Here is a 25,872-nt window from a genome sequence, read left to right on the forward strand (position 1 = left end):
AATGAACTTGAAATGTTGTTCCCCAGTCCTGGTTTCCTGGAACAGAAATAAGTAAGCAATGGTGCCTTGATGCTCAGGCTGTTTGTAGATCCAGGTCTAAAGGAATGTGAAGAAATGTTTTGAGGGTTTATATGAGGCAGGGCAGTAATTTTATTCTTTGCCTGATGTCCATCATTTGCTTTTGTGCTGCACATGCTGATTGATGGTAGGAATATCTAATCCCTTAGACTCACTAGCAGATTTAATAAACTACTGCAAGTCACTTGTCCTCTTTTTATGAGTAGATGAAAAAGTTGATAGAAGAATTGCTGATTATGGATTGCTACAGGAAAAAAAAGAATTGTAAGCATTGACTTGTGTTGTAAACCATATACACACATCTTCTTAGAGCAGTGTAAAAGCTGTATTTTTTATGTTACAAGCATAATCTGGCATTACAGCTGGGGGGATTTGGTTCTGTCTCCCAGTGCATTCGAATTGTATCAAAAGATTGAAAACTAAGAAGTTAGACTAACAAAGTCAAAAAAGAAAAAAGGGAAGCAGCATGGTAGCTGAGGGGAAGAGGTGGTTTTGGTGATTTATGTTGGTGTGAAGGTGACCAGTTTTCTGCCTTTAACAAGCAGGGAATTGGTTCAGAGAGCTGATGCAAAAGTGAGCTAATAGTTTTGTTTTCTGATAGCGCTTTTCTGCTCACTCACTGGTACGTGCAAAACTGTCGGTGCCGGAGAGAGAGCACAGCTTGTGATCACTGGTGAGGAAGACCTCAGTTGTAGTTCTGATTTCAGTGGGTTTAAGTTATTGAGAGAAGTAACTTTCTTAGCCTGATAATTTAATAATTAGTGTTCAGTTTGTGTCAAAGAGTATCAGCCCTGCCCACTGGCATCTTGCATTAATAAATGTTGTGTGAGATTTGGTGTGTGAGTTAGGGTGATCTTTCAGTGGTGAGTACTGACTGTCCTCTGTTTTGAATTAGTTCTTTGTGTCTTTCCTAGCCTTGTATTTAGTCCTTTCAGTAACCTCACTGAGCTGGTGCTTCCATTTATCTTTATTAGAATGCTTTTTTGTTGTATTGATTAAATAATTTCAGTTTTAACAGAACACATAGACTGAGCTTTATAAAGCTAAGGGAATCTACTTGAAATTCAAGTTCAGGACTGACTTTCAAAGTGATCTGGTATTAAAAAAAAAAAAAGGCCCTGATGGCTAGTAGCCTGTGCATAGAACTTCAGGAACAACATGATTTCCTTCTAGCAATACCTAAAAAGTCAGTAGTTTATTGTGCCTGTGCTGGCATGGCATCTTGCATGTGCCCAGCTTGCTAAAACTTCATCTTCTGTTTAATATGCTAAGGTTATTCTTTCAGGCTTTTGCACTGGGGAGGCTGGGGAATCTTACCTTCTCTTACAAAATCTGTTGTGCTTTCATACTAGCTATTCCAGCTGTCTCTCTGTACCTAATGGTTGCCCCACTCAAAAATATTTCTGCTTGACTGTTTCTGTGATTCATAGCTCCCAGTTGGTCTTGCAGGAAGTAAATTTATTACATAGATGCCCCCTACGGTGCCCTCAAGTAAACTTGTTTAGCTGGTTCTACTCTTAAAAAAATAAATAAATAAAAAAAGAACTACTGGGCAGAAAGATAATCCAGAGTGCACTGACTTCTGTTCATCTGAGAGCTGTGCCCTCGTTGCACCATGGGTCAGCTTCTCGGGCTGGGGCTTCTAGGTGAGCGAAGTAGTGCCACAGGTAGGCTGAGCAGGGGGGCTCAGAGGCAGAATCACTGTCAGTTGGTACAGTGGGGATGGGGCACTGCTGTTTGTGGCAGAGCAAAGAGCATAGCTTCACACATGGGCTTGTTGAAGAGCTATGTCAGTTGCCAGGTTACAGCTGTTGTTGCCTCTTTCTTAACCACTGTCCTCTCCAACCAATTGTGAAAAGAGAGCAAAGAGGGGAATGTTTAGAAATATCAGGTGTGGCATAGTGTCATACTTTGGTACTTCTGTCTTCTAGTCCTGCCAAAATACTGCATTGCTGGATGGGAATCTGTCCTCTGCAGATTTCCATGGTTCCTGTGTAGCTAGCAGTTACCATCTGGTATGGGATATGGGTAAACCCTTTCACGAAAGTGTCAGTAAAGCTATCCCACTATTTTGATGTCTCCTAAGAAATGCTTGAAAATGTGGATGGTAAATATTTTACTGGTCCAGAAATGCCTGTTAACACTTGAGCAACGAACTAGGGCAAGGAGAAGAGTCAGTGTTGAGAGGAGGGGTAGAAAAGTCGTGAAAGTACTTCCTAAACTGATTTTACCATGTCCTGGAGCTACTGCTCTTACTCTGTTTAGGTGATCCCCTGAAAAGAAGGGGTAATTTTGATCTAAATTTGATGTTTGGACAACCAGTGTGTTGCTGAATTAGGATTATAACTTTTGTGCTCTAGTAAACTTTAGTTGCTTGGTGACTCGTAATTACCACATAATTCTGTCATGAAACATCACTTTTGTCTCAGGTCTGCAGCTCTTGACCTCCTCCTGTTCCTGTAATACAAAATAATAGTCTTCCTCAAAAAAAAAAAACAAACAAACAACCCCAAAACAACAAAAACAAACAAAAAACCCCAAACAAACTGGAAGTGCCTCAGATACTGAGGCATGCAAATAGGGACAAAAATGTAGAAATATAATGCATTAAAGAAATAGTGTCTAGCAGTTTATGCAGTGCTTTGTGGGTGGTTGAGTAATACAGAAATTTTCATGCTGTGTTGGCAGTATGCAACACGTCAAAATAAACCTCTTCACTGTACCAAGAAGCTTGTAAACTGAGGGTGGTAACCAAAATTTGAGGTAACAAATACTTGTTTTTGTTAAAACAGAAGTATTCTTGTAGCTGATAACAAGGAAGTTGAGTAATGTCAGTTGGGTAATCTTGTCAGTAATCATGATTAAGGGGGAAGCAGAAGGAATGTGTGGAAGCACAGGGGGTAGGGCAGGTGGGGCTGAGCTGGAGAAGGAAACAAATGGAGTATTTATACTTGCTCCTCACAGACAATGAGTGATGGAATTACTTGAGAAATTGTGGTAGGCAGGGACACTGAGATTCTAGAGCACCTTAGGCAAGAATGAGGAAGTAGAGAAAAAATTCTGAACAGTGTCTAATGATTTGGCAGTAGCTGTCACGTGTGGAATGGGTCTTTAGGTAAGTCTGTTTCTTGGCATTTAGAGCCACGTCACTCGCTACAGAACAGATAGCAAAGAATTGCAAGTCCCACTGAAATGTGTGGTCTTAGGTGAACTGTGGCTTACTTGTGTGTGCTCAGAAAACAAATTCTCTGGTGAGGAAATTTTGGCAGTAAATGATATTTAACTTGAACTACAGTAGTTTTTTCCTTCAACCATAGTATTTTGTCATGTGACAGACTAGTGATTGGCGGCTCCTCTGCTGTTGCTGTTAAATGGTGTTTTCTCTCCTAGGGTTTGGACGTGGCAGAGGGAGAGGAGCGGGGAGGTTTTCAGCCCAAGGCATGGGGTAAGAAACACACAGAGCACAGATTTTGGCAAGGATCAAACTCAGTGACAGTATTCATTTGACAATATTGCCACTGTATGTATTAATATTGCTATATGTTTGATAATCCAATGTGGATGCAAAAATTCACAAGCCTGTTAGATCATTTTTGTCTTAAAACAGTATTTCTGAATAGACACCTATACAAACCTAATGTATGTTCACTCAGTGTTAATAACTCAAACCTGGAGAAGCTGTTTGTACCCATAGGTAAGAGCCACATAGTGCCCTGGAGGCTGAAAATTCTGTGTGGTGCCTATAGTACTAGGTGCCTATAGTACTAGGTTAATTTCAAACTAGATTTGTTTCAGTGTAACGTAGAATGTGCAAGTTCTGTGTAAAACCACTAAGTCTAGCTATTATAACTTTTCTCCTGTTTTTGAGGTTTCATACGTTAGCTGTTTGGACATACATAGGCCCTAAAAAAGAATCAAAAGAAGTTACTCAGCAGCTCTAAAGATTGTTCACCTTTTTGTTGGAATAACTTGCTTCATAGAAGTGTAGCCTTCACGACTTTGACTCAGTGTTTGCCTTGAGTGGCATTTCATGTAGTATCAGTGATGTCATGATGAACAGAAGGCTCATTCTACTTCATTAATAATCCTTCACATTCATACTTGTAGATGATAAACTGAGAAGAGTTTTTTCTTCAGTAATCCTGTTTCACCTTTTAGCTGCATCTATGTGCTTTGGTATTGGTGTCAGGAGTGCATTCTGAAATACTCTTGTTGGTGATCCAACTCCTGTCCTGCACAGGTCTGGTGCTCTGAAAGGACATGATACTGGTTTCTCATCAGCCAGCCACCTGCTGGGAGGGGCTTATCCTTGTACATCTAACCTAGTGCTTTATAAGGCTGGGAGGAGTAGGTGTGCTGTTAACAGCTTTTTCAGGAATTGTTGTTCTGGTTCATTTTCTCTGAAGTAATTTTTTTTTCCAGTCTCCTCACTTTTTTCTCGTCTTTTCTGCCTTTTTTTATCTGTCTGCTTTTAGCGGAAAAATTTCATTTGAAAACAAAAGTGTCAAGATAAATGATGTGGAAATCAAGATGTTAACTCTAATGCAACTTCAGCTAAAAACGGTGACACTTGTGTTCATTGAATGACCCATATGTTCTCTTCCATTTCTTAACTTTTGAAACTCTAGGACATTTAACCCTGCAGACTATACGGAGTCTTCTGCCACTGATGGCTTTGGGACAAAATCAGAGATTTGGGAGACTGGTCAGAATGATGCAGATGATGGAACTGGTAAGATGCTTCACGAAATGGAAGGATTGGAATGAAGACCTGTAGCAAATTGTCTTAGTGTTCAGTTAACTTCTGAAAATGTGAATACATCTCACATGACACAGACACTAGTTCATTTTTATAGCTTAACTGCTACTAGTGTGCAGAGCACATGCTGTAGCCTGACTGACTGTCTGGTTAGAATGAAGGAAAGGCAACTTGCCTTTTTTTTTTTTTTTGCTTTAGTACTATCAATCCCTTGAGAGACAAAGGGCTTTGAAGAGGTACTGGAAGAACTTTGTATGTGAAGAACTTCAGATATCTTAAGTACTGTTTAAGAGCTCACCTAATGTAGTTAAGGAGTGTAAATCCTACTAAAAGTTTTTGGTCCAGGTATTGGGAAATAGGGTGTGAATATCTAAGTAGAAGAAGGAAAAGGGAAGAAAAATTGTTTACAAGTATGAATCCACTCGGTGCCACTGGGATGGTTTTAGAACCCCCACCTGTACAATGCTGGAATGTAAGGATGTATGTCTCTGGGACAAAGGAGAGTTCCAAGATCTCCCACCCTCGAAGAGAAGAATTATCAGCTGAAGCAGAAGCAGGCACAGGAGTGGAAGCCAAAAGAGCAGTGTGCCTGGCAGAAGATAAAGGCAGCTCTGTGTTTCTGTGTGAAATTTCAAGTGTGAAGTACACGCTCCCAGCTGAAGGCAAGGGACAGACCTACCTTGGTAAAGAGCTGCTTAGCAGTGGTCTTGTGCTGATTCAAAAGTGGAGTGTGACCTTCTCATCTGTGATTGGGGAAAACAGGACACCTTATTGCTTCACATATTCTGTGTCAGGAGGTGAACACAGAGGAAACCTTGTGTCAGGATGGAGAAATTCAGGTATGTTACTCTCCACACATAGGAACCACTGAGTGATAGGAGAGATTTTTTTTTTTTTTTTTTTTTACTCCATCAAAGGATAACTCTTCTGTTCTCTTCTTTGCTGATGCCTGCTCAGATGACTTTTCATCAGCCCCTGTGTCAAGTGTGGAAGGAAAAGACTGATGCTGGAAGCCAGGGTGTGCTCCAACAAGCTCTGCTGTGATCTGCTTGAGAGGCAGCTTTCTAAACTTTGCAGAAGCTATTTTCCATTTAAGAAGAGAAGACAAAAACAGACTCAGAGCTTAGGAGGGCTTATTAGGCAGCTGTCCTGTCACTCTGAGTGCCTTCTAGTCCAGTGGAGAGTGGCCTTGAATATATTAACAACTATTGAAAGGGAGCTCTTTTGTCAAATGTGGCATCTTCCCAAGGAATTACTTTAGAAATTACTTTGTGCTATAGTGCAAACAGAAATGCACATCGACTTCCACTCATGTTGGTTTTTCAAATACATTTATCAGATAATGAGCAGAAGCACACCTAATGACTTCAGAATTCCCCCAGGAATGCTGGTACTGCTGCTGTATGGTAGCAGAGGGCAGGGTGTGTTGTCAGAAGCAGTAAGGTTAACTAACTGAAGAAAGAAGACATAGAAGAGAGGCATGAGGAGACTGGACCAGAGGTAGAAAACCCACTGATGAGTTATTAATGAATGCAACTGTAAGGCTGTGGCTTACAAATGACCTTGACTTGTGCTCCACTTCCCGAGTGGAGCCGAACATTTTGTGACCCTCCATGCTAATTCTGGGTAGCCTTCATGTGCCTCCCCTGAGACAACCTCTGTTCCTTCTTGTAGACATCTCCTCGGTCTTCAGTAATGGAAGAATTCTGACTGGGAATAAGAGTAGCTTGGTGTGGGCAAACAGATACCCCTAGGGGTATGAATGTGTCTACATGAGGGGGTTTGCTGGTGAGCAGACAGACTGGTGGAAGTTCAGAGTTAATGGGTGTTCTTTTTGGATGTCAAATTGTGACCTTGCTGTTAGGCTGCGCACATGTCACTGAAATTCAGTAATGCCACCTGAAGCGTGCATGGAAAGTTGGGGGGCATGGTATGGAGAAGAAAGCGTGAGAAGACATTTGGGAATTCTCCCTGGCCTCCTCATATTAATGATTCTTTGGTGTACAAATGAGTGACTTGTCAGTGTGAGGAGTTCGTGCAAAATCGTTTGGTTGGTGAAAATTTAAACTAAACTAAAGCTTGAAAGTTCTTTTTGGATGCTAGGTATCCTTTTGCTGATAATCTTAATTTATTTTAAGTGCAAATGGAAAAGATACCATAACTGACAAAACAAAAAAGTCTCTTTATCATTGACTGTAGGAGGAGTGTTTAATTTTACAGTGTTTCTTCTTCAGACAAGCCATAGGACTGTCTGAAATAAGTCCCCAAGCCAAAAAGATTTCTTTAAAAAGGGTAGGCTTTAAAATTGAATCATTTAGTTCTGTCCAAATGGGTAGCACTTTGAACCTTGCTGTGGAGAGTACCTTGAGGGTTATTAGGGGAGGCTGCATCTGGGTTAGTGATTTTAAAGCAGAATGGAGTGCTGGGAAGGAAGATGGAAGCAGTGGTAGGGGGAACGAGTGGCAAACAACGTGTGGGGGTGGAAGCAGGTTGTGCGAAGCTGAGCTGGTGATTTGGCTTGTTAATCACACCTACTAGTTTTCAGTTGTTTTGTTTTCCTTAATTTATGGTGCTAACATACAGTGTTTTGTTAATTACAAATCAATTTCCAGTAATAAATAAGTTCCCAATGTAGAGTTAGTATAGATATGAATGTGTGTGTGTGGGCATCCATAAAGCCTGCAGTGGGCTAGTGAAGGATGTCAGGTAAGAGAATACACGGAGGAAAGGCAGGGTGGAAATCCTTCTGTTTATGCCTCGTTACCCAGTCCCATGGTTTTTTTTTCATCTGAAAAGAAAGAAAATAAAATTAGCTGATACTAGCTACTTGGAAAATCAGTCTTTCATTTGCAGTTGCATTAAAAAGGAGACAACTGGGCTACTACCTGGAGAAACAAAACCAAATTGCTTATCAAAATGTTTTCTGGAGACATCATGCGAATACAAACGATGTGGAGTGATGAGTATTTACTAGGTGTTTCCTCTTTTAGCCAGTGGTGGGAAATGATCAACATCAACATTTTCAAAGAAATACACAATTTGTTACCAAAACATGGTTGCCCCTACATGTGCTCTGGAAGTGCTACAGAACCTCTTGCCCTGAATTACTGCAGATGCTGGAGAAATTGTAGTAGCCTGAGTGAAAGGGGTTTCTGGGTGCACCATCATGTAATCCTATAGAAAAGCTAGCTGGTTCTATGGAGGTAAAATCTAGTGGTTTTGGTTGGAATAAAAAGAGAGTAAAGGGTGAGTCTTTAATGGTTCATAACATTTAAGTGTAATTGTCTTCCACATAATTCAGCTTCAGTTTTCCTGTGTTGTAATTTTTGTAGAAGTAATATACTACTGAAGGGCAAAGAGAAGGGAGAGGTGGGAGGAAACAAAATGACAAATTCTCATCCAAGAGGGAATAATAAGCTTCAACTGTGTGATTAGTGTTTTCTTACAGGCACGCTAACTGTTCCATGTCTTAGCTTTTTTGTAATGCACAAGGTAGTGGGAGATCTTGAGCGACAAATCACAGCAGATCTTGTAAATAAATTATGGAGGAGGTAGTCACTTCTCAAAGTAGGTTGTAAAAATGATATTGTATTCTGATAATTTACTGATACCTCGACTTTGATAGAGTTTGGTAAATTTCCCAGAAAAGCTTCCTTCATTATCTTAGTTATCAGCAGCCTTAGTTTACTCTGACACTGAAGAATGACAAGAAATAAGAAATAAATAATAGCATAACTGTTGAGGGGGAAGAAGGGAATTGTGTAGCTTCTAACATAAAAGAAAGTTGTTGGGTTTTTTTTAGGACTGCTGTAAAAGAAACATTTTAAGGAAACTCTCAGGTCATTCTGGAATGTGAATGTATAATCCAGAAGGAAAGGATTAGTTTATAAGTTTGAGATGGACCAAAATTATTTTGGTGCTAATATCTATAGCTGATTATTAAAAAAAAAAGTGTAATAGGAAGTGAGGAATTGGAGGAGAATAGCTGAAGACTTAGGAAAACATGTACTTTGTTTGACTTTACAACTTTCTGAAACTGAACTTGTTACAGAGGGCAAGAGTAAAGAGTCACAGATAGCTGTCTAGGTTGAAAATGGTATTGCAGGGATCCTTGAAAACACAAAGCATAATTTCAGTGAAAAACAGAGAACTCTTAAAATGTGATGCTTTGCAAGGCTTGGGGGAAAGGTTGGGAAGAGGATATATGGATTTCAATAATGCCAAGGTGGATTTTGGACTGAAAGGAAATGGATGTGCTTGTGGCAAGATCAGACAAAATCTTGTCATTTAGAGGAAGGCATTAGCAAACTGGATTTGGTGCACAGAAGAGCAGTGAAATAACTGAGGTCACAAAAATAAAATGAGGAAGGTAGAATGTTAACAACTGACAATGATAATTACCAGTTTGGGTAAACTACTAAAAGGGTGAAGGGTTGTGCTAGTATTTAAAAAGAGTGAATGCACGGATCCATGTTCCCAAAAAGGAGCAACAGATAAACGTTTAAATTTAATGCCAGGAGAATGTCCCAACTATTATTCCAAACATGTTCAACATTTTAAAGTGGTGGAGGATGCTCAGGAGTTGGTCTTGATTTGCCTGAGCTCTATATGTGTCTGGGTTAGCAAACTCTGAGCTTTGTTTTTAGAGCTCTGGCACCAGCACAAGGTTTGTCTTCTGCAGAGGCAGGCCTTGCTCTGACTGGTGGAAGAGGAGTATAAGCAGGGCGAATACCAGGATGCATTTCTTCAAAGAAGAAATATCAGAGGAAAGGGTCCTGCACTGGTCAGGGGGAGGAAAAAAAAAAATCAGCTGTTTTCTCTAAAAACTTCTGCTCATTGGGCTTTTTCTCCTTTCTAAAATTTCTGTGGAAATGTGTGGATCAATCTAGAAATCTGAGGCATTGTAGTTATTTTTCAGTGCTTGGATGTGATTGTTATTTTGCAGCATGTAGAGACCTCCTGGTTAGGGACTTGGGTAAAATGTGAGCATGAGATGTTTCAGGCAACTCTATATTGCTCCACAGAGTGGATGTTACCTTGCTCAAGACCTGCCAAATAATTTTGGATTGGAAGATAAAACCCCCTCTATTCTCGCCGCCGTGTGTGTATCTTCGTGGTAGGCCTGTACACCATGCTTAGCCTGGTGCCACACAACCCTCCTCTGCCTCAGGCACTGCTTTGTAACAGTGCACAGAAGAATGTGCTAATATACTGGTGTCATTAGCACAAACTGGGTTTGATGCTGTCTTCAGGGGCTTGTTTCTGGATGAGTGTGTCTCAGAGGGTTCCTGGTTAAATAAAAGGAGCTAAGTAAAGCTCTGGTTCTTGTGCTGTAGTACTTGATCAAAGGTGATGGTATCAGGAGCTTTACTGCTGGTGTTTTCTTTGCTCGTGGTTGTGTAGTTTACATACACTTGTTTTTGGGATAGCCTTCCCTATGCCTTCAGTCTGTTTATTGCTGCTGCATGTCTGTGCCTGCAGTTTCCTATGGAAGTTGTCAGGTTTTTGCAGCCGTAGGATCATTTCCTGTCATTTTCCTATTGCCTCACCTCCTGGGCTGCGTGCTGTGCTCCAGTGTTCACCAAGTAAACTATGCCACCATTTACAGGAAGTGTTTTGTAGCTGCAGTGGAAGCTTATTGACTCTTCTGCTGCCATTACATAAATTCTATAAGTTTTTAAATAAAACTGCACTATTAAGGGAAGGGATTGAGGTTCTTCTGCCCTGAGGAGAGGCTGGGAAGGAGCCTCCAGAGGCATAGCTTGGGTCTGGAATTTGAGTATGTTGAAAGTAAGATTATGTACTTTGGAGCAGATGCTGTGGTTGTGTTTTGTTCAAGCTTTGTGTGAATTTGTGCATGAAAATGGGAGATCCCATGGGAGGGCTGAGTAAACTCTCAGTGTCATTTGGGATGTAGGAGGAAGTTCTTCCAGTGTTTGGGATTAATTGCTGTTCACAGACATGCGTTTCTGCAAATTCTGTCTGGTACCACAGTGGCTAAGAAATACCTGAAGTCAGAAATTAAAGGGACAAAACCCACCATACAAAAAACCTATGACCAATTTTCTAGATCCTCATGTGTTTCCAGCCACCATTTCCTCACTTTGTGTTCCACTGATAAGGAAAACAGGATTGCTTGTAAAGCAGAAGGGTTGAAATGCTAGCTTGTAACTGTTTTCTTTCCTCAAATTACAATAGGAGCATGGAAAAACTCAATAGAAGAATGGACAGCAGAAGACTGGAATGAAGATGTAAGTGTACCTTGTTGAGTAGACTGATTATTTACCCTTATTTTCAGAGTCTGTGTTTTCAAAAACTGAATATTTGAAGTAATACTTTGCTGTATGCATACAATGATATTTCTTAACTGTGTTTCCTGTTGTAATTCCTGTTTAATATATATAGCTAGATAATCTTATTTTCAACATAAAATTGAATCAAGAAATATTATTTTATTTTGCTGGGTCACAATACAAGGTAATAAAATTTCAAGTTTGATCTGAAATTAACTATTTGTGGATTGTGGTCCTGCACTGCTCAGTGCTGATGGGTTTAGCTCCATGCTTGCCCCTACTGTTGTGTAGGGATTTGAAGCCATATTATCACAAGATTTATGTAATCAAGTTACTAAGTAACGTTTAAGTTACTGTTAAGTAACTTGATTATAGCTATGATTATGTAACTATCAATTATGTAATCAAGCTTACTATCAACATCAGACTCCTCATTTGATACTTGTTGTTTGAAATCTGCGTGATTGTTCCACTTGGTCTTCATAATATTAAAAAGAAAGGAGCTAGTAGTATGCTGAATTTAGCACCTAATTGCTTCATTCCTCTTGTTTCATCATGACGTGTTGTCTAAAGGACTACAAAAATTTTGGTTCTCATTCTTCATCAGGCTGGAGATATCTTCTTGTCTGCAAAATATCTGACATTTGTGGTCACATGCAAAAATCACATTCATTATTTTTTCAGTTATTGTATTAAAGTTTAAGCAGTTCAGAAAACAAGTGAGGTAGAAATGTGGAGAGGAAAACTAGCTTTCAAGAAATTTTTCATCTTTTATAGGAATATCCATTATCTCAAGTTTGTTTTGAGAAGATTAAAGGGGTTGTCATGGAAGTCATCTCCTTCTCTAGCGTGGCATGTCAGTGTTATCCCTAGCAACTGTGAACTGTTTTGTGTAAAAGATATGAAAACTCTGTCCTACCTAATGAGGGCTGTGTTTCCTTTCCTTCTTCTTGAACTCTTATAATTCCTAGGTTTTCTGTATCAGTTACTAACATCAGAAGCTGGCATCTTTTTTAAACTTGTCTTCTATTTCTGCAGCATGTGCTAGAAGTGGACTAATGGATAGTGAAAAGCCTTGGCCTTGTTTCTCACCCCTGGTTGATGCTGTTGCAATACAGCATTTCTAGGATGAGAGGGCTGTTGAGCCATGTTGACTAGGAATAGAATTTTTTTTAAATGATCATTAAACTTGAGTAATTTGCACATGAATCTTGAAGGAGCTGCCAATCAAATCTGTAGACTGTTGTTTATTTTTATGAATTTGAGTGTCCTGGAAAAATCCCTGTAACCTAGAAGAAAGTTTTTCATATACTGGTGTGAGTGAATGAAATGGCAAGCTGCAGATACATGAGCCTGTAGCATTCCTGAGGAAACAATAAAGGAAGAAAGTAGTAATTTGATTTTACCCAAAAAACCAAACCAAAAGAAACCACCCCCACCCCAAAAAAAACCCCAAACAAAACCCCAAACAAAACAACCAAACAAACCAACAAAGAGAAGTGTAAGAGCCATTGTGTTATTCTGTATAGTTTTATGGAAAATAAATCTGCTTCAGATGAACTTATCTTGGTACAAGTTAACTGGGAAGATAGAACATGTCCTTGTAAGAGATTTGATCTGCATTTTTTTGTTTAAAAAACAATTTCACGCTATCACAAAGCACATTAAGATTCTGGCAAATAAGTGTTTTCCAGGAGGACCATTACTGAATACGGAATCCAGTCCCAGGCCAGATACCATCTAGTGTCTTTATCTATGATTTTGAAGTTTAAAAAAAAAAACACCACTGAATGAAATGTATGGGAAATCCCAGAATTACTGGAAAGACAATTGAAAGCAAGCCAGTCAAGCAGAGAAATCTGCACCTTTGCTAGACTTGGCCTGTTCGAATGAAAAATGCTTTAATATAGCCAAGTGCCCATTTACTTTGTAGGAATAATGGCATACCTCCAGAAGAAGGGTCTCTTTTTTGGAGAGCAGTGACTGAAATATTCTCAGGATTGTAGGGGATAACAGGGAAAGAAGAGCTCAGCGTGATCTCCCACAGGGCTGATGCTGCAGAAAAAGACCCTGTGGTAGTCTCTTTAAAAAAAACTCTTTCCTGTCTCAGTCTTTCTTGATTTGTATTTCTGTATGTAGACTCTCCTGAACTTGATTCTGAAGTATCACATCCAATTATTCATTGCTTTTACAAAACAAAAATTGTGGAAAACAGCTGAAAATTTAATGATACAAGAGGTTCTTGAGAGTGAGATTTTTGCTCACAAAAAGGTTAAATCTGAAAAGGTTACTTTATTAACATATAGTGAGCTCTGGTTTTAGTCCAGCAGACAAAGGCATGATAGGAACCTGTGACTGGAAAACAGAGCTGTGCATTCAAATCATATCATGATTTAAACATGTCATATTCTCCCAGCTAAATGAAATAGAGTTTAACAGGAGAGACTTATCAAAGGGGGATAAATAGAATACATAGAAATTGAAGGGAAACATTTTCGGTACAATATTTGTAGTCTTAGATTTTATTTGAAAAAACAGCAATGCTTTACAAAAAAAAAAAGTAAAAAGAAGAATGGTGTATTTTAGTGGGAGTGTTTCCTTTACCAGGAAACATCAGGAGAACTTGTTTTATTTTCTTTAACTTCAGTACATCATATAAAAACAGTAATAAGGTTTTGTTATTTCTGATGTGTTGCTTTGATGAGGATGCTGGAGTCTTATTTTAATTTCTCCTTACGTAACACTGGCCACAGGAGTCAGTAGCTGGTTCTTAAGTATACTGTCCATTAGGTGATTGGAGAATGATTCTTATCACAGAAGCAGGAGCAGAAAAGCATGGACATTTCAGTGGAGGAAGTACCCTTGTGAAGCTGACTTCTGCAAATGGTTGATGAGTGTTCATTAAGTTCTGGGAAAATGCCAGAGCCTCTGTGAGAGATTTACGAGCGTAGTATGTACTGAGCATAAATAGCTTTGCTAGGAGACAATAATACTACTTCCAAAAAATACACAGGCTGTATGTAAACTTCAGTGTAGCCAAGCTGGTAGCTGGACACTGTTGTTTTGCATGCTGGCTCACTTGAAGAGAAGACTTCCTCTCTCATATGTCAGGCATGCTCTTGTGTTATCACAAACATCCTTAGGCTCCCTGATCTGCCTTAGTTTTCAGGATTCATCATCGTTTTGGCCTCAGTTAGTCTTTCCCTGGGTTATGTGAGCATAAGAAGCTGTTCATGTTGCAAAGAACTTAATATTCAACCAAGGCATTGCGGACGGTAGCCTGCTACTTGTGCCGTTAGCTGACCTCGTGCCATATAATTCAGGAGTCTCACAACACTACAAAAAGTACAGTACATGTTGTTCTTCCCCACTCACTGTGGGGAACGGGCTGAACAATAGAGAAACAGCATTTTTAATTGGAAATGTGGTTGAGATTAATCTTATTTCTTTATTTCGGTCAGTACGCAGAGTTGCAGGCTGGCAGCATTATGCACAGGGCAGAGCTGTGTTCCAGAAAGGCAGGAATAAAGTACATTGCGTTGGCAGTGAGGGAAGGGAATGAAATGGAGGGAGAAACTGTGGTGGAACTCGTTTTTTCATGACACTAATTTTTTCATGTTGCACATCAGTGGATGCTAGGAGAGTACACGAAATGTTTGAACTTTGGCTCCACGTGATAAGTGATTGCTCCCAGTCAGCCCGTTTGTGTCCTGCTTAAATCAACAGGGGTTCATGGGAGAATTCCACTCAGGTGACCACACTGAGGGATATACATGCCTTCAGTAGGGCTGCCTGTTGTATAGCAGACGAGATTGGCTGGTGTCCATAATGTCCTTTAAAGTGGGCTGCTAGCAACGTATGCCATTAAAAATGCATAAGGTCTTGGAAGGGGTGTATTCAAATGTCACATTCTAAAGGGATTCTATGTGAGTGTTTGAACTGATCATTTATTCTTTAGTCTAAATATAAAGCTACAGCAAAGTAGTTAAGGGTGATTTAGTGCAAATTTAATTTAAAATGTAACTATTATACATGTATATTTTTGTCTTGTTAAACCTAGTCTGTACTAGAGTAAGACCTTCTGATTTGCAAGTATTCCTATCGATAGAAATAAACTAGCTCTAGGAAGTTGTAACTCTTCAGCTACTATTTTTTTTAAAAAAAGAAAATCTATTAAAAGGAAACACGAACAGCAAACAACCACCCACCCCTACAAACCAAAATCACCTCCTTTTCCCCCAAAACCCCAACCAGACAGCTCCCCCTCCCATGCTACTTGTGCAAGTATTTATCTTTGTCATAACAGCGTGGTGAAAGCAGCAGAGTTTTCTGCTGTGGGTGGTCTGACCAGTTATGCAGTATACACAGTAATGTGGTTCTCCCTTTATTACAGTTTTTGAGCTTGTGTTTGCAGACCAATCAGTTTAAGATGTTACTGCTGCCTCTAGCAGAACTGCCAAGAAGGAACCATGAATACTAGTTCCTTGTACACACCTGAGAGCAAACCTGCCTCTGCTGGTGATGTGAGCTGAAATGTTAAACACAGGGATACGTGAAGTGAGTGGGAATGGTGCATTGTGTTAGGCTTCTACAAAAAGATTTATCAGAGATGCTCTATAGAGGCCTAAATCGTGTCTTCACAAGGTGACTTTGATGATATAGCAGCTGTCACATTAATTATTTTCTACTGGTATATTTTGCAGTGGAGCTATTGCTCAAACTGTTACAGTTACACTGGTATACCATTATGTGTGTTCAGTAGGTCAAATTTCCTAGCACTTTAATTAGATTGGTACTTGATTCTATGGAGAAGACTTTGCTGAAGTCTGACTACAAGTTTTTGTCTTTTTAAGCAGAGCTGCAGCATAGAAGCAGAATAGTTTGGGTAGGAAGGGACCTTTAAAAGTCTAGTCCAACACACCTGCAACGAGCAGGGACATCTTCAACTAAATCAGGTTGCTAAAAGCCCTGTTCCAGTCTGGCCTTGAATGTCTACAAGGATGGGGCATCAACCACCTCTCTAGGCAACTTCAGCTGGTATTTCACCACCCTCGTCATAAGTAATGTCTTCCTTGTATCTGATCTGAATCCAGCCTCTTTTAGTTTAAACCCATCACCCCTTGTCCTGGTGCAGTAGGCCTTACTAAAATGTCTGTCCCCATCTTTCTTCTAAGCCCTCTTTAAGTGCTAAAAGGCCACAGTAAAGTCTCCCTGGAGCCTTCTCTCCTCCAGGCTGAACAACCCCAGCTCTCGCCATTCTTCATAGCAGAGGTGCTCTGGGCTTCTGATTATGTCTGTGGCCCTCTGGACCTGCTCCAACAGGTTCATGTATCTGTTTTGCTGAGGACTCCAGACCTGGACACAGCACTGCAGATGGGCTCTCACCAGAGTGGAACAGAGGGGGAGAATCACTTTGAGCAGCTGTCCATGCTTCTTTTGGTGCAGCCCAGGATGTGATTGGCCTTCTGGGCTGTGAGTACATATTGCCAGCTCATGCAGCTTTTCATCCACCAGTACCCCCATGTCCTTCTCTGCAGGAGTCCTTCTCCTTCATCCCCCAGCCTGTATTGATCTCAAGCATTGCCCTAATCCCACGTGCAGGACCCTGTACTTGACCTTATTAAACCTCATTAAGTTCATGTTGGCCCACTTCTGAAGCTTATTCAGGTTCTTGTGGATGGATCCCATCCCTCAGGTGTGTTGACTGCACCACTCAGCTTGGTGTCATCTGCAAATTTGCTTAGGTTGCGCTTGATTGCACTCTATCATTGATGAAGATGTTAAACAGCACTAGTCCCAGCACAGACCTCAGAGGGATACCACTTGTCACCAGTCTCCATCAGGACATCAAGCTGTTGACCACTACCCTCTGGATGTGACCATCCAACCAGTTCCTTGTCCACCAAACAGTCCACCCTTCAAATCTATGTCTTTCTAATTTAGAGAGAAGGGTGTTGCAGAGGACTGTGTCAAAGGCCTTACAGAAATCCAGACAGATGATATCCATAGCTCTTCCCTTGTAGTCTGGTGTAGTTACTCCATCCTGTAAGGCCTCCAGGTTTGTCAGAAAGGACTCGCCCTTGGTGAAACTATGCTGGCTCTCTGGAGCCACCTCCCTGTCCTCCAGCATAACAGGTTGTAGCAGTAGTTTGACTTCACTTTTATCTTGGAAATGCCTGACTGAGGTGGAATCGCTGTGGATGTTGCGGCAGTGAAGCGTGAGCATGTGTATGGTTACAGTACCTTTCCCACACTCTCTTTTTCAGCTTTCTGAGACAAAAGTCTTTACTGCTTCTTCTGTTCCAGCTGAGAATCATGTGACTCCTGGGCAAAGGTAAGCTCTTCTTCCATGCTTTTCTTACACCTTGAAATCCTTCTGCTTGGTGAAGCAGTGTTAGCCTGTATATACAAAATGTTGAGTGAAACACAGGTCAGCCCTGGTCAGAGATTGCTCAAACTAATTTCAAAATTTCAAAAGCCTTGCATGTGCATCATCGGTTTTGTGGGTAGCTGTGTTATCTATTATTGACTATGGAGGTGAAGCCAAACTTACCACGTCTATAAGAGTTACTTGTCTGTTATTCATATATGCTGTTTTTATGATATGTGAAGTTATAAATTTGATAATTTTGAGAAGAGTAGAAAGATAATTTGTATTCTCACTTTAGTGAAAGGTTTTAGCTGCGGAATACTACTTTCTGGCCAAAACCTCTTTTATACCTCTTTATGCGTGACAGAGAAGCAATATTTGAAAAGCCTGTTAATCAGTAATAATGCTTTTGCTGCTGGTATGACAGCTGTGGTTTTGTTAGTGCTTTCTTCAGTTTGAGCGCAGCCTAATCATCGTATTTATTCCAGCCAAACTTTGCTTTCTCTTACAGCATTGACTTGGTAACACTGCTTCAAAAACCTGTGACTTCCACCCAGGAGGCAGAGGGTAGTGCATTTGAGGCTTCTCAGCAGCAGACCTTTGGCCAAGCCCTAGTCTTCACGAATTCTCAGCACAGCACCCAGATGACATCAGGAACTGGCAGCTCCAGTGCTGTAAACTCTTATTCTCCTCAAAGTCTGGTAAAATTATCTTAACGCTTTCTAAATATTCACAATGAGTAAATATTTCAGGTTAAACAACTTGTCCAGTACTGGTCTTTTCATGCGATCTTTCAGTGTTAATAAAATTCGTCTTGCAGATACTGAAGGAATGGAGTTATTTCCATTCACACACACACAGATTTTTGGGTTTCTTTTTTTTTTCCCCTAGGCTTGCTAAGTAGTTGTTTCTTGGTTTACATTAAGTACTTGTATTAATTTTTGAGTGGGGGGCAGATATGTTTACTGTGTGCTGACTTAGCATGAACTAATTTGTGTAAATTGACGAGTTTTATTCAAGAGAACTGTGTGTTATTTCCAAGCACATATCTGGGTGCTTTTCTGTGTAAAGCTGCCTATTTCTGAGTCAATTGTAAGGGATGGAAATTGGGCAACTATATTTAGTCTCTGAAAAACAGTTCAACTATTAGTAAATACATCTTACTTTGAAATGCATGGACTTGGGTAAATCAGTGTTGTTGCAATCACAACTGGCAGTCACAGTTGTATCAGTGGTAATCAGAGAGGATCTGGCCCTATGCTACAACTATTGAGTGTTTTTATTGGTCATTTATTAGTAATCTAGGGTAGAAGTTGTTCTAGTTGCTACCAAATAGCTGCAGGCACTGACAGGATTGTTATGTTCAACTTATTTACTAAATACTTAACTCCTCTCCTTTCCCTCTTCTTTTTCCTCTTTTGGTAGTCTGCAGTTCTTTGTTCTGGCTTTGGAGAGCTTGGCTCCTCTAAACTGGCAAACTCTACTGGATCCCAAATCTTGGACCAGTTGAAATCTCCAGGACTGGGTCAGTTTACCTCTCAACAAAACAATAGTAGCTCTTCGAGCACTACCACAACTACCACATCATCCTGGGATCTGAAACCACCCATTACCCAGTCCTCGGTTCTTAGTCAGTTTGGTAAGTGCTTTGACATGGCTTCCTCTCTGCTGCTCCTCCTGTTAGCCTGGAAGATTTCTTAATGACAATGGCTGCTTAAACTGGTATCAGTGAAAGACTTTTTCTAAAACATGTAATCCTGATAGTACAGTTTGTTTCAGCTTTTGGAAGAGTTATGCTTACTTGCTGGTAGTACACATTGAGTGTGTCACAAACTAAGTTCTGTTAGACTTAAACCTACCCATAAATATCATCCCATCCATAGAAGTTGTTGAGCCTTCATGTAACAACATCTTTGATTTAACAGGCTTGAATATTTAAGTGGAACTTTGGTGTGACTTCGTTTCTCATCAGAGAAAGTGCTTATTTTCATTGTGCCTATGCTGCTTCTAGCTCAGTACAATGTTGGACTGTATTTTGTCTATTTTTCCCCAAATTTTTCTCATCTAACCATCACATGAATTTTGAATGAGTACTCTGTAATTTCTTCGTAATGTGTGTCAGATCTCAGTGTGCTTTCCCTAATGTGCTGAGAGTGATGCAGGTTACCCATTTTGCCTGTTTGTAATTGTATGGGTTTTTCATTTGAGTAAAATTAGGAGAAACAGTGAAAATAACACCAACTTTTTTTTTTGTGTAGTTCCTAGCAATAGCCTCACTGTGAAGAGTGCCAGCTCTTCTGTCTATCTCATGTGCACCTGTATGTTTCTAGCATGATAAGTGACCAACTAGTAGCAGGTGTAATCTCTGACATGCAGCAGTTCTGAGAAAATATTTGCATACATTTTAAGTTGCTTTCTAAATGAGCTGAATAAAAAAATCTTCAGACTGCAAATGCTGTGGATGTCTTATGGTTGTTGAGCAGTGCTCTGAGTCACTGTGTGGCTTTCAGCATCTCAAAAATATGAAGGAGAAGACTTAGGAAAAACCTGTCAAGTGTCCACTGTCTCTTGACTTTCAGACAGATTGAGATGGTAGATGACTTCCTATCTGTGTTGAAAATCTTCCCCTTTGTAGGGACAGGAGATCCTACCTCATAATACCTCTAAGTTGCAACTCCAGACCTCTGGGAAGTAATCACATTTTATTGGCATGTTTAATTGAAGTGAAAGTTGCGATGTTTGGTTAAAATAATCTGTAACAGTTTTAAGGACTAATATGTGATAATATTGTGACTCTATAGATAGGCTTGGTTTCATATTTTTGAAGGAAGCTAAGTAATGCTTGCCCACAGCTGTTCATTTAAAGTAGAGAATACAAAATGTTGGTCTTACTATTACAATGACAATGTTCAGTGTGAAACTTGTGTGATGTCTGAAAGACTTGCACACACTGTAAAATCATAGTTGTTGAGTATGTCAGGTCACCCAGATTCTTTTATAAAAAATAGAAGCATGATGAGCAGAGTTTAATAGTTTAATTTGGATATTTTTTTCCCCACCACTGACCAGACTTTAAATCCCAGCCTGAACCATCCCCAGTACTGAGCCAGCTGACCCAGCGACAGCAGCAACAAGCACAGGCAGTTCCTGTTCCTCCTCCTGGGCTGGAGTCCTTCTCCTCCCAGGTGAAACTTCAAGAGCCATCTGCAGTAGACACCTCTACAGCTGTTAGCAAAATGCTACAGCTGCCCACTATATCTATGGATAACCAGGCAGTGACAGCCCATCAAACCCATCACAAACAGATAAAACCACCAAAACGAAGGATAACTCCAGCATCCAAGGTGGGTAACTGAGTGGTGGCTTGTCCTTAGCAGGCATAACATAAAAAAGGCTTCTGTCAGGAGTAATGTATCTAGCAGGACTAGAACAGTGATCATGCCCCTGTACTTGACACCGTTGAGGCTGCACCTTGAGTACTGGGTTCCTTTTGGTGCCCTCATTACAAGGAGGACATTGAGGTGCTGGAGCATGTCCAGAGAAGGGCAGTGAAGCTGGTGAAGGGTCTAGAGCACAACTCCTGTGAGGAGAGGCTGAGAGACCTGGGGTTGTTTAACTTGGAGAAAAGCAGGGGAGACCTTCTTGCTCTCTAGAGCTCCCTGAAAGGAGGTTGTAGCAAGGTGGGGGTCAGTCTGTTCTTCCTAGCAACAAGCAATCGGACAAGAGGAGATGACATCAAGTTGGTCCAGGGGAGGCTTAGGTTGGACGTGAGAAGTTTCTTCACTGAAAGTGTTGTCAATAGGCTGCTTAGGAAGGTGGTGGAGTCACAGTCTCTGGAGGGATTTAAAAGATGTGTAGATGTAGCACTGAGGGAGGTGATTTAGTGATAGACCTTGCAGTGCTGGGTTAATGGTTGGTCTTGATAGTTTAAAGGTCTTTTCCAACCTAAATGATTCTATTCTGTATATAATTTGCTAGGGAGAGGGAGAGCAAAGGCTGAGCTGTGTTTCTTGTGTATTAAGGCAGGAAATTCTAAGCTGCTTAGTTTTTTAAGTTGATAATAACAGTGATATGTTTTCCAGACCCATACTCAGCTGCTCTATGTGGAAAATGACTGTTGCTGACTGAAAGATGAATGTTGGCTGAAGGGAGGACATAGATGACACTCTGATGCTGTAGAAAAGTATTGCTTACTCTTTCATCTCCAGATCAGGGCACAGAATCAATTAATTAATTTCAGATTATAGGAATGTAGTTAATTTATGTGATGTAAACTAAGGGGTTGTTGCAGGGAAAGCTGAGGCAGTAACTGAAGAATCCTGTGGGTAAGGGAGGAGAGTGTGTCAGTTATTGTTATGTTTGATGCAGATAGGGCATGCAAAGGAATTACGACTTTTTTTCCTTCTTTAAGATTCCTGCCTCTGCAGTGGAGATGCCTGGATCAGCAGATGTGACAGGGTTAAATGTCCAGTTTGGAGCAATGGAGTTTGGATCAGAGCCAGCACTCCCAGAGTTTGGATCTACTTCAAGCAGTGAGAATACCAGCCAGGCAACCAACAATAGCTTGTACTCAAAATCTGTAAAGTACGTTTGAGTTCCCCTTGTGCAGTCTTACACGTCTTCTTTAGGGGTCAAGTTTGTAACAAGAACATCAAGGCATAGTCACCATGTGACGTCTGTGTGATTCTCATCAGACACCAGACTTCATGGATCTGGTTGTTTAAAAAAGCGTGATCATTAATTTGTCCTTTCAAAGGGTGGAAATAACATGAGTGAGCATTGCTTGTGTGTAAGCTTGTTTTGGTTGAGCTGGCAGAAGGAAGCTGAATAGTGCTTAGTGCTGCATATGGTGTTGAAGCACTAATTACTAGGGAGTAAAATAAAATTATGTATTTTTAATTAGATTTTCTAGTATAAATAACATAGATTTGACTGCATGATTAAGGTAGTTCTGGATGACAGAGTAGAAGCTGATATTTTCATAAAGGCGTGTGAGATGTCATTTACCAAGATGATAAATAATTTTTACTTTTTCCAGTGATCCTTTGAATACCTCTTTGCCAATATCCAATACAGTACAGGAGTCCACCTACACAACCTCTTCAAGTCTGACCTGCTCATCCCAGAGCACTAGCCCAGTAACAACAACTTCTTCCTATGACCAGACCTCTGTGCATAGCAGGATAGCATACCAAAGCTCCGTGGCTCCATCTGAATCAACACCTGTCGCAGTTACGGTGAGTGAATTTTGGAAATAAGACCTTCAAAAAGGTGAAATATTATCTCCTGTCTTAGACTTGTATTGCCCTGCTATGCTAATGCTTTTAACCAAGCCAAGCGGTGTTTTTGATTCCCAGACTCACTCTGTAGGTTTTGCTTTTCATATTGTGTAGCCATTTTGGGCAATACTGTATGTATTTGGGATGTAATAGCCTTTGATTTTGTGGGTTTTCACATCTTAAATTGCTGTTTGACCTTTTTAGTTAGTAACACTTAACATTCCACTTGAGTTTCTTTCCCTGAACCTTAGCTTTAAAAAAAGGAACTAACCCTGCATGTAAATATTAGTCATGGTATTTTGCCATAACTTGAGAGCTTTTATTCAAATATATATTACTTATTAAATTTATATAGCGCCTAGCAAATGAATCCCCAGCTGTTTGTGGTCCCTCCAGTTTTACTCTTCTGTTAGATTTAAACACCAGTGGGAATTACTTTCCTATTTTATTTTAAAAAGCATAGGGAGAAGTCTAATCTAGGACAGAGAGGCTATTTCTTGGGAGATTCCAAAGCACCTACCTTCTTTGTACATGGAATGTAGGTTTGTTTCAAAAGAATGTAACTTATTAAATGTTTAAGGAACTTGTGAGAGTTTTTAACTTTATTTACTCCTGGCCTTTCTTATGCAATGGCTCAGTCACACTTGTCTTCTGCACTAGCTCGTATGTACTGGTGAGGACCAAGCATAGACTATCCACTTCTGTACTCCAGCGTTACCCAAAAAAGAACTGGTGCTTCTCAAGTCTTATCTTTCAATGGAAAAAAATTGGCGTCTCTGTGTAACTTGGATAGTTAAAATTGTGAGTTGCATTAGATCAAAAGCACAACCATTTCCTATACGTTAATGCAATTCTTTCTTTCATATTGGTGTGGACCTGAAGCTTGTTATATACAGTACATGGGAAGGTCTTCTGCTGATGGGCGTGGTATGGGCAGTGTGTATTTGATTCTGTATGTTCAGGACACCTTGCACTTGACACAACTATTATGGGGTTTTCTTAAAGTCAGTAAAAAAATTGATTTTCTGCCTTTTTTTTTTGTCTTTCAATGTAGAATGAATATGGAATTTTGCATGAAGCATGTTCGATGTGTGATTCAGTCTGAAAATTTAACATGCCTCTAGGATGATTTATTCATTCACTTCTCTTTTGTTTACAGAACGGGCACAGTGGTGTTAGAACGCAGGCAACTCTTGACAGTAAGTTTATAAAGCTTGGATGTGCACAGGACTTTCTGGTCTTTCCTTTCTACTTCTGTGCACCCAGCTCTAGTGCCCAACAGGAACATCTGGTTTAAAATTTTCTATTGTTCTTTCTGCCTAATTTTTGGCTGACTCATTTATTTTGTACTTGCATAGTGTGCACTACTTGCTGCTTTGCTGAACTGAAGTATAAAAGCACCCCTTTAAATCTACAAACCTAAACAGTCTTAGAGTTAGAGAAGCTGCTTTGCTTCTGCTTTTCCTTTTGAATTTACCTGCCAAAACTTATTTAATGTAAAGCTAAAATAAAATGCAACATTAAAAAGTAATATGAAATTAAAAATAAATACAAAGTTAAAAATGAATATAAAATAAAAAATTAATATAAAATTTCTTAGCAATTCCTCCAGTTTTTAGTTGGGAAGCTATGAGTAGCCTTTAGCTGTGGTGAGAAGTCCCATTCCTGGAGGGCACCTCTCGCTGCTGTGGTGCTCCTCACGCCCGGCTAGGAGCCCGTGGGGAACCGGGGCGACCAACGCGCTCCCTCTGCCGGGAGCTTGCTGCCTTGCAAGGGACAGCGGCTCATCGGCAAGCGTTCCTGCTGCCTTCATGTGGTGCTCTACGAGTGAAATACCACAGCTCTCTTCCTGGAGTTAAAATAATTAAAGAATAGTCTTTACTCTTCTGACCTTTATGTGCTGCTCTGTGGAAGTTTCCAAGGGCAGCAGCATGAATGAACGTCTTCCAGCATTGCAGCATTTCAATTTTTTAGGTTGGTCCTGGTCTTAAATGTCCCTTCAGGTACATCATTACATCATTAGTAAGGCAGCCTTTTATTTTAATCCTTATGAGTAGAAAGAAGTTGAGTATTGAGACCTGTGAACAATGTTTTGTTAGTGCCAAGATTTAAATGCACAGGAGGAATGTATATACCCAAAGAGTTACCACTTAAAAGATTGCTGTATAAAAAGACAACTTTTCAAGTGGAAAACTTTCTTGCTCTCATGTACAGGATTGATGAACAGTTTATGAAATTCACTACAGGATGTCTTTTTGCTGTGGAAAACAAAGATCCGGGAAGTCCTAGTACTTTTGTAACTCTGTAACAGCTGTATTCCTCCCTTTCTCTATACCACTTCATTTCTGAGAACACTTTCATTCTTTTCTGTATCAAGCACAAAAACTTGAATTAGTCTTTTTCCACGTATCAGTTTTCTTCATCCAAACGATATGACATTTTCTTAACTTTTGAAAGTACTGACATTTTCCACATGTATATGCTGATAAAATTCTTAATTGTACCTCTCTCATCTTTGTTGTTGTCCTTTAATATGCAGATCTCATGCTTCCTAAATCCTTAATTCAAAACATGCGTGATCTGTTATAATTCTGACCTTCTTACACACTGTGTTCAGGCATCTTGTGAGAGACCATAATGGAGATGGTGATTCTGTCCTTTGTATTGAGGACAACTACTTTTACTTGAGGAAGAGAACCCTGCTCTAAATGTATCAAATGTTGTAAATGCTACTTAGTTATTTTTCTGTGAATCTTGCCAGGAGCTAACAGGTGATAGTGTTGCCTCCTTCAGAACTATGTGTCTGTTTTGACACTTGAATTTCCTTCTCTGTTGTCATTTACCCTCATACTTACTGCCAAGGCCAAGACTCCTTGATTTCTGTTTGCACAGCACCTGATGCAGGAACCTGTCTTGGGTCATTTAGCAAGGAAACCAAACCAACACAGACAGATTGTGAAGTTTAACTCCCAAGCATGTGTCTGACCTCTTTGGTGATCATTCTAAGACTGTCTTCACCTGCATTGCAAATTATTGGTGATGCACTGCATTGTGGTCTTTGGTGTGGTATGGAAGCACGGCCCAGCAGCAGGA

At 40.1% G+C, this 25,872-nt stretch overlaps 1 protein-coding gene across 1 annotated transcript in view; it reads left to right on the top strand.

The window, feature by feature from the left end:
- The window catches only part of UBAP2 (ubiquitin associated protein 2), a gene marked incomplete at its 3' end in the record, with an annotated part of 49,735 nt that overhangs the window by 17,188 nt on the left and 6,675 nt on the right, over positions 1 to 25,872 (top strand). The window contains exons 6-15 of the mRNA XM_008944267.1: positions 3,469 to 3,523; positions 4,707 to 4,810; positions 11,036 to 11,088; positions 17,397 to 17,464; positions 18,012 to 18,201; positions 18,926 to 19,139; positions 20,570 to 20,844; positions 21,912 to 22,084; positions 22,539 to 22,737; positions 23,939 to 23,978. Of these exons, the coding sequence (XP_008942515.1) occupies positions 3,469 to 3,523; positions 4,707 to 4,810; positions 11,036 to 11,088; positions 17,397 to 17,464; positions 18,012 to 18,201; positions 18,926 to 19,139; positions 20,570 to 20,844; positions 21,912 to 22,084; positions 22,539 to 22,737; positions 23,939 to 23,978 (1,371 nt within the window). The remainder of the gene's footprint in view (positions 1 to 3,468; positions 3,524 to 4,706; positions 4,811 to 11,035; positions 11,089 to 17,396; positions 17,465 to 18,011; positions 18,202 to 18,925; positions 19,140 to 20,569; positions 20,845 to 21,911; positions 22,085 to 22,538; positions 22,738 to 23,938; positions 23,979 to 25,872) is intronic.

Source organism: Merops nubicus, unplaced genomic scaffold, assembly GCF_000691845.1.
Source record: "Merops nubicus isolate BGI_N331 unplaced genomic scaffold, ASM69184v1 scaffold8477, whole genome shotgun sequence".
Taxonomy (NCBI): Eukaryota; Metazoa; Chordata; class Aves; order Coraciiformes; family Meropidae; genus Merops; species Merops nubicus.